This window comes from Malaclemys terrapin, chromosome 6 (genome assembly GCF_027887155.1).
Source record: "Malaclemys terrapin pileata isolate rMalTer1 chromosome 6, rMalTer1.hap1, whole genome shotgun sequence".
Classification (NCBI taxonomy): Eukaryota; Metazoa; Chordata; order Testudines; family Emydidae; genus Malaclemys; species Malaclemys terrapin.
This window is the reverse complement of record NC_071510.1, coordinates 115,271,172-115,280,328: the sequence shown is the minus strand read 5'-3', so window position 1 is coordinate 115,280,328 and position 9,157 is coordinate 115,271,172. Positions and strand designations below refer to the sequence as shown.

The window sequence follows — 9,157 nt, the reverse complement described above, 5'->3', positions numbered from 1 at the left end:
ATTAATGAACTGGTTTTGTAACATTTTCCTTGGGGTGAAAATATTGCAATTGTTACATCACACTAGCAACATACAGAGAATGATAGTTGAAAAAGATCCCAAATTTACCGACTGCATAGGATAAATAAATCCTACATGCCAAACTGCAATGGAATTTCATGTATATCTTGCATGTTATACAAATGTTGTGTACAACCAAAATCTCTAGCTGCTCCAAAAGACGGTCAATATCCATTCTACAAAAATATCACTTACAGTGCTTTATGCAACAATCATTTTAATCTGTACAACTTTTCCTTTTATAATATGTGATGCAAGTAGTATGTACAAATTGGAAAACTGTGGTACACATCTGGATTGATAAGATCCAACAGGGCCAACCAGAAGTTATTTTGTAAAAATGTTAATACAATGAAATAGTGATGTGGTTTACAATATTCAACTTCTAATGATCATTCAGCTCAGGTCTTAACTCAGCTCTAAATGCAAAAATGTAGCAGAGAAAGTTCTGCCAAACAGCTGAAATACTGATCTTGTAAGGTGAAAACTGACTGGACATGGCAATCTGCAGCATATCAAAGTACTAGTACAGTTTATATTTCTTCAAATGCATAGCTTCAAATTTTACAGATTCAATGTATTTTTCCAATGGGTTACTGCTTTAGGAATTTTGCTTTGGTTTTGGTTTCCATGTGTCCCCGTACAATTTTTATGACACTTCTTCCTTGGTGTAACATGCTTAATATTCTTTCAGTGGCTGAAATACAGATGTTTTACTTACAGAATAGAATCAGAGCTATATGATAATGAGAGTGAAAATGATCTTACATTTATATAGCACTTTCATCCAAGAGGACCTGGAAGTGCTTTACAAATATTACCAACAGATTTAAAATTGCACTGAAGTGCAGCCATCTATGGGTTGAAATACTGAAATTAGTTTACAGTGTAGAATCACAACACAACAATTTAGGTCACAAATAAAGAACACTGTTTTCTATTAAAATAACAGGGGACTCTTAAGCAAATTGAAATTATCCAAGATGGAATTTGGCAAAGACACCTGAGTGAAAGTGAACACCTTTTACTTTTACCAAAACAAAATTCTATGGGAGCTTTAATAATCAGGTGGTCCAGACCTGTTTTACGTCTCATCTGAAACATAATACTTCCTACACCACAATGGCAGCATAATGCCATTGGTTTACTCAGAGGGAAAAATGCCATCTAGTGATCACCAATACACTTCCTGCAGCACCTATGGGTATGGATAATGCAAAATGAAATGAAACAAAAGTGTCGGAAACAGTTTATAAAAATGGCACATTTATTGCTACAGAACGGTCATGTACATGACGGCATCGAATAACTACAGATGAGAAACAGGTAATGGCCTACACCAAGCTGTGTATTTTTTTTGTTTTTTGTTTTTTGTTTTGTTTTTTTATGTTCTTGAAGGAACTCCAGCACACAACCTGTTTGGACACTTCTACAAATCAGAAATACACCAAAAACATGAAAAAATCGAGGCACTCAGCCACACATTGAAAACAAGGTGTAACTGTTTATCTTTTTTTAAAAATCTTTTTCCCTTTTTTTCATTTTTTCCCATTTTTTTGTTGTTTTGTTTTTACTGCTGTAGCTATGTGAACAGTCGCAAAATTCCCCCTGTTGCGACCTACAACTAAAAAAAAAAAGCTACCATACAGTTTCATCTCAGTAACACATGGTAAAATAACATCTTTTAAATAGTAAAATAAAGTAACAAACTTTTACTCAGAATGATTCCAAAAATCTACAAAGAAGAAATATTCAGAATCTGACAATTTTTTCCCATAATATTCATGGTATAAAAGGATTGCTCCTGTGAAAAATAAGCCAAATATATTTTTTATTTTTAAATTTAGGGGTTTTTTTCCTACTAGGGTGTACTACAGTCTATTTTATAGCAAAAAGAGCACTAGACAAACGAAGCTTTATAACAAAAAGCCAGGCACTGATACATGGTAAATCTCTGCTGTTTTTTTTTTTCTTATCTTCACTTAATTGCATCACAAGTAACAAGAATGAAAAAGGCCACAGTTCATATATTTTCACCATTACATAAGTCTATAATACTTGAAATGAGTATGGTCAAACCAGCACTGCACAAATATGAATCAACTTCAAGTCCCATGAGAAAGAACATGTCTTTAAAAAACAAACAAAACATAAACAAAACAAAAAGATAGGCCCCAAAAGGCCATGGTGCCCCATGTGTTGGAATTAATCATATTCCACCCTTCCCCTCCTCCCCCCACCCAGTCAACCAGTGGACTAATTTTTATTTTTTGTGCTTGTTTCCGCCGAAATCTCTTCATTCCTGGCAATATACTGTATAGTTCACTTCTTGACACAGATCAGATTCTGCCTGGTGGATACAAAGATGAAACTTTCCTCTCCCTGACTCCCCATCCTCTCCCACCCCCCATCTCCCCAAAGAATCGGAAGACTGAATCAGTACAAGTTGCATCACTGGTAGGACTGACAGTTGTATAAACGTTAGTGTTCCTTGCAGCTACACAGAAGACAAATGGTTAAAAAGTTCTAGATGAACAGATTCCCTATTCAGCATAGTCATAAATTACTTGAATGTGGAGGTGGATCATTTATTAAAAAGCTGCTATTTTAATCAGTGTTTCTTAAAGAGTTTCTAAGCCAGGTTTATTACCATATAATACACAGCCTTCTACAATCTTAGTGTCATCAGCTAAATACCTGTGACAAATCCAGCGTGGGACACTAATTCCTCCCTTGGGATGGGAAATAATGAAAAGAAAAAAAAATATCAAACACTACACACTTGCTTGTTCATTTTTTTTTTAATCTCAGACTATCCAGAATCCGAGTGGTATCGAGGTATCCGCAGAGTTAAATCTAGTGTGGATGAAGGTTTGCCCTCAAAGGCTATTTTATTCCTAAAAGGGAAGTTTGCTATAAAATCACCACCTTATTGAGCGGTACAGTTCACCAAAACTGGTGGGTAAAAACTGAAACTTCTACTCAATTTGAGTGAGAGACAAATGTAAAGACAAGAAATACAAAGAAACCCCCCACTCCAATTTTTGTTAAAAATGTCAATAAAGGTAAACATTTATTTTTGTTCTGATTTTTTAAGAGTAAACATGAATTTGGTTTTATAATGCATTTTCTGATAATAGTTATCAGAAGCAATGCTCTTAAAATTCTTCAATAGTAAAAGGGCTATTTTCATTCCCTAAACCTGATGTGTACATGTATGGATAAAAGTGAATACGATCTGTTGGGTTATAATTTGCCTGCAAAAAATATGGTTTGTTCATTGTTGTTTCACTCCTCATATCAATGCATATGATACTGATAAAGAGAAACCTTAAGGATACCAGCACTCAAAAGCATAGTTATCATTAACAATGGGTGAGATTAATCTTTATCACACCCATTTTCATATAAATCAGGCCTGTTAAAAGTCCAGCATTTTAAAAATAATATTCATTTGTAATTCTGAATTAAACCTTCTGCCTGCTGCTCTATTGTGTATAGCTAATCGTGTAATCCACCTCCACATTTGAGAAACTTATCAACAAATCAAAGCATTTGAAATTTTCCCACTACTGAACATATTTACAGGTTTCAACACGCACGCAGCTAATCAAAATGTTTATGGGTATGTAGAAGGTGATCACATGTTAACTATCATATTTGTTCTTCACGTTTTCAGAAACAAACATAAAATTCAGATTCTTGTATCTCACTATTTCATTTAAATGAGACTTTTTTCAACCACACAGATTGTTTTTAAACAAAAAATGATACAATGTATTAAAACACATAATAACAAGAGTCTACATGTAAAAATATAACTTTTACATACACAATTTCAAAATAATGATACGTTTGCCATTTGTTGCATAAAATTTACAAATGTATTTTTCATTACTATATAACTGGCAAAACAGGAGAACAGATGGAACATTTAGACCGTTTTGATGGATTTATGGCATTTACTCAGTGCTGATAGGTGGAAAATCTACTTGAACAGGGAGATTTTATTTAAAATACATGCCAGGTTTGTGTGGCTGTAAAAATAGAAACTAGAATTAGAGACAAAAGGATGCTGACAAATACTTAACTAGGAGCACTATCTGTTAATTGTACTGTACACCAAAGTCAATCATGATAAGATTCACTATGGAAGTTGGTTCAGTTGTGCCCAGACTTCAAAGCTAGTTGTCTGATGAGTTGCTGTGTCATAGTTTGATCTATGTTACTATTAAATATGTTAAGTAAAAACTTCATTCATACTGGCCAGAGAAATACTGTACTACCCACCTACCCCCTCCTCAAGAAAGTGCAACTTAATGCTTTAGGACTCATAAGGCTTGTTATAATGTTGCATGATGACTGAATATTGGCATTTCACAAATGAAGGAGGAGGCAGCAAGTGGTCTACATTTAAGTAATCCACTTGAAAACAAGAAAAGAATGAAAAAAGAAAGTCAATCAAATCTGTCACACTGCTTGCAATTTTCCCAATTGATGGATTCCCCCCACCCCCCAAATCTGACCGTGTATTCAGAAACGCCTCACTGCACACTATTTAGGCTACACACATAGGTAACACTTTAATTGGTTTGTTAAATCACAGCCACTTTGATTATGTAATGTTTCTGATGATATAAACATTGGAAGGCACAGTGGTAACATTGTAGCATTCTAACCTTGTACCTCTGAAAATCCCAGAATAGGGTCAACAAGAGCAACATTACGATTCAAACTCATTTTGCCACGTCTCAGTAATGCAGCCTGTAATATCTACACATGATGAGACTTTAAAGTCCTGTGTTCCTAAAAGACTGGAGAAACAACTCTCTACCTACTTATGAATGAGAAGCAACGTCAGGGTCAGCATTTCAGCCTGCACTACCCCTCCAGAGACAGAGTTGGCACTACAGGTTACAATAACAAAAACAGGGGAGCGGGACAGAAATAAGACCAAAAAATCCTTATTTACAGTAAAATCTTCTTTTTAAAAAAGTTAATCAGTACTATTTTTTTACAGGAGCAAAAAAGTCTGAAACAAATGAACAAAAGCTTACCATATTCACTAAATTTTTAATATATATTTATATATATATTTATATATATATATTTGTCATAGGTCTATAAGATCCATCTGTTCCTCCTACCCTAAGGAATGGCTAATGTCATCACTTCAGTTTTCATTAGGACGTTTGCTGGTTTTGTAAATATCTGGGCAGCAAAGCTTCCCTTTTAATATCCAGTAAGTATAAACACTAGCTGTCTAGCACACCAACAAAAACGTTCATTTTTTTCTTCAGAAGTACACTTTTTCATTATTGCAAGTTTACAATTTTAAATTAAATATTTTTTTTCAGACTTACAAATTAATTATATTTTTTTTTCCAAAAGAAGTTTAGGCACAAATGCATTGTCCCACAGTGTGGAGAAGATTGCCATTCAGTCTCTAGGCTGTGCATTTACAGCTCGTAACATACTGCTTTAAACATTCTGAATGATATGTTAAAGAGAGTCGTCCCTCAAGTTGCACTTTTTGCTTTTGTTTAATAATCGGGAATGCTGAAATCTCTTGCGTCTGTGATTCTTAACTACTCAGACTTGTCTTATATTACAAAAAAGGGGTTAAGGAGAAGTGTTTATGTGGGATTAAGATAATACAGCTGTTAAGGAAGTGGTCTCTTGTTTAAATGAAGAAATGTGGCAACTTGGACCTGTGAAGGAAGTGAAAAAATAAATCAGTCCAGTACTGTTGAATACACACAACTTTCTCTTCTTTGAATAAATGATTTGAACATATTATTGGAAATCTAAGTGCAGGTGCAAGATGATTAAATGTAAGTAAATTTTATAATGATGGGCCTAATTTTATTCCTAGTTGCACATATGCAACCATAAGAATGGCCATACTGGATCAGACCAAAGGTCCATCTAGCCCAGTATCCTGTCTTCTGACAGTGGCCAGTGCCAGGTGCCCCAAAGGGAATGACAGAACAGGCAATCAAATGATCCATGCCCTGTTGCCTATTCCCAACTTCTGGCAAACTGAGGCTAGCGACACCATCCCTGTCCATCCTGGCTAATAGCCATTGATGGACCTATCCTCCATGAATTTATCTCCTTTTTTTCAACCCTCACCCCCACTCCCAATCTGGTCCAGAGTCTACAGAATGACTCTGTATTCAGTGTCTTTTGCTGAATTACTTGTGTATTTATTGTGCTTTGGTCACAGCTGAAAATGAACTTGCCTTTTTACATCTGTCCCATATGATTGGATGCATCTCCCATTCCAGGATGGGGTCCTGCCAAGGAAAGTGGAGGGGGATCTGAAGACACTTTCTCTTCTTCCCTTCTTTTCAGACATGCTGCTTTAGGGTTCAGATTCCTTTCTGTTGAATTGAAGCAAAAGGCCATTTCAAATATGTTAAGTTTTACAGCAAAATGTTTTGTTCACTGAATTTGCATCTGACAATTAATTTATCAGTTACTTCTTATAGATTTCCAGTATACTTTAAAAGCTTTAGAGCATGTTTTACAAGTGAACATCCAATTTTCTTTATAACATGAAGTCTTTGTCATTAGAATATTCCTTTCAAGGTATAGAAATTTAAAGGGTGGCATTTGTGATAAAGGCTTTGATGCTTTTAAGCAGTGCAGCTTAGTACGTACATTTTGCAAATACCTTCATGTTCATGCAATGGCCAAGGGGTTAGCCAAGCTTAATATTACATCTTGGATCTTTCTAAGTTACTCAAAATTTGAATATTGGGAATATCAGGGATGTGTGTCAAAGACTAAACTGCCTTCCTCATTTTCTCATTAAGGTCAGACTTCCAAAAGATAATTTCAAAAATGGAAAATAAGTCTAGAACCACAATGTTGAATTGGACCCCCAGATCCATGCACTCCCAAACACTGAGTTAGTGAGCTCAGACTCGACCTGAATCATGCAGATAGGACCTGTCTCCATAATATGTTGAACTGGAACCTTGAAACCCAGGAACTTTATGGTACAACACCTGGATTGGATGCCAGATGTGAGTGTTGTGGGCTCGAGTGCATTTTTAGAATAATCTCTGTATCACCAAGTATTACAGACTGGTACTGTATGTTAGACAGGCCTGGCTAACCTCAAAAAGGTTTGTTTTAACATGACTGAAGAGCTAGAGGAATTGAAGAAGATGTGGTAACATTTTCTGGAAGTTGGCAATTTACAGATTGACCACTTTGTCTTCTTTTAGGTAACAGGAAGCATTTTTAAATCAGATTTTTCCACATGGCACATTATAGCGTAATACTGTACATTTTGTTTTGGAAGTATTTTTCAATGTTAAAAAAAATTGATAATTTCTCAATTATTTTTGCCTCCTGGTTCTGGGAATCAGATTTTCCTGCTGTGAATGTATTAGTGTTTAGCTGCAACAGCTTTGGCATAGACAGTGCCAAAGGGTTAATTTACTATTGTTTCATTTCATGTACTCTCAACACAGCCTTGCAACACTGATCAGCCAAAAAAGGAGACGGATGAAAAGCAGGCTACCGACATTACACTTTATGTATTCCAAAACCTAGAGTTCTAAATCTAATGGAAAGCAAAAGGAGAGTTTTTCTAAGAACTGGAGATAATGACCAAACTAAAGAATTTTTCTTGTGCTATTATATATGCATTTGCACATAAAAGTCTGTTTTCATCAGCAGGGCCAGCTTTAAGCCGATTCGGCCGATTCCCTGGAATGGGGCCCTGCGCCTAAGAGGGCCCTGCAACGTCCGGGACTGCCGGCGGAGCGGGGAAAAAAAAAAAGAAAAGCCGTGTCCTGCTTCTCCCCCCTCCTTCCAGCGCTTGCGCCGCCATACAGCTGATCAGCGCAAGCCTGGGAGGAAGGGGTGAGGAGGAGGAATGCGGCGTGCTTGGGGAAATCGCGGGGCCAGGGTGGGGATTTGGGGAGGGATCCAATGGGGCAGAGAGGGGGGCGGAGTTGGGGCGGGGCTGGGGCGGAGTTGGGGCGGTGGAGGGTGGGGGGGGCGAGACAATTCGCGTCCCGGCATGGGGCCCTGCACCTGCTAAAGCCGGCCCTGTTCATCAGTACCTACAACACCTTACAGTGATCCTTGAGAACCAGTGGAGCTAAATGCTGCTGGATATATAACCTGTTGCAGGAGAGAACTGCCAAACTGACCTCTGACTTGCTGTTCTAAGCTGAGGATGACAGCCACAGCCTGGTGTAGAATCAGGAGTTTGGTTTGGGGTTTGTCACTCTTCAGATGGAGTTGTACCATCCGGCCCAACTCCTTGAAAGCCTCATTAATGTCACGCACACGTAGGCGCTCACGAGCATTGTTGGCCATTCTCCTTTCCTTCTCTCGCTCTGCCTTCTGCTCTGGTGTAAGGTCTTCATCGTCGTTATTGCTGAGAGACAAAAGGAACACGGTATTTTCTAATGGTGTGGGAAAAAAGTAAGGCAGGCTCTTTAAACAGATTTCATCCTAAACCACTGCTGCAATGCATAGGCAGCAATTTTCTGGCTAATTCTAACTTGCCAATAAGCCTTCGCTCCATGTACAATATATTATTTTGCTGATAATCATATTTAAATCCCTCTATATTTGCTCTGAGTAGAGCGCCTAGGTTTGTATTGAAGCCTTTACCAGCTAAACAAAACAGAATACAATGGCCTCTGCTAGTAACAACAAGAGAAAACAGTACTTTTCAATAACATATTTTACAAAGCAGCACCACAGCCAGTATTGTTACATTTGCATGCATGACAAATCCTGGGAACCTACGTAATTGATATTTTAACTACAACTCCTTTACATTTCACATTGCACTTTGAACTCACAGGGAAGACACCGGTCTTAAACCAAATCAAGTTCCAGTCATTTTTTTTTTTAAATTTGGTATTCTTAAGCAAGGAATATAGAAATCATTACAGGGTCTATGCAGCTGAAATTATATATAGCCCTTTGGGTCACGTAAGGGAAAAGAGATCCTCTGTGCAGGATTAAAAGGAAAGTAATAGAATGTCCTTACCAAGGAGCTGAGGAGTTAATATAATGTGCTGGTTTACTGTCTTGCAAGACTAAAAGGTAGGAGCAGAGC

At 37.2% G+C, this 9,157-nt stretch overlaps 1 protein-coding gene across 15 annotated transcripts in view; it reads right to left on the bottom strand.

Moving 5' to 3' along the window:
- Positions 1-247: 247 nt before the first annotated feature.
- Positions 248-9,157, bottom strand: part of TCF4 (transcription factor 4) — a 330,874-nt gene continuing 321,964 nt past the window's right edge. For all 15 annotated transcript variants that reach the window (XM_054032796.1, XM_054032800.1, XM_054032797.1 and 12 more), the window contains 3 exons: positions 8,235-8,464; positions 6,306-6,446; positions 248-5,771 (listed from right to left, as the gene is read on the bottom strand). In XM_054032796.1, coding sequence (XP_053888771.1) covers positions 6,310-6,446; positions 8,235-8,464 — 367 coding nt within the window. In that variant the 3' untranslated portion in view covers positions 248-5,771; positions 6,306-6,309. The remainder of the gene's footprint in view (positions 5,772-6,305; positions 6,447-8,234; positions 8,465-9,157) is intronic.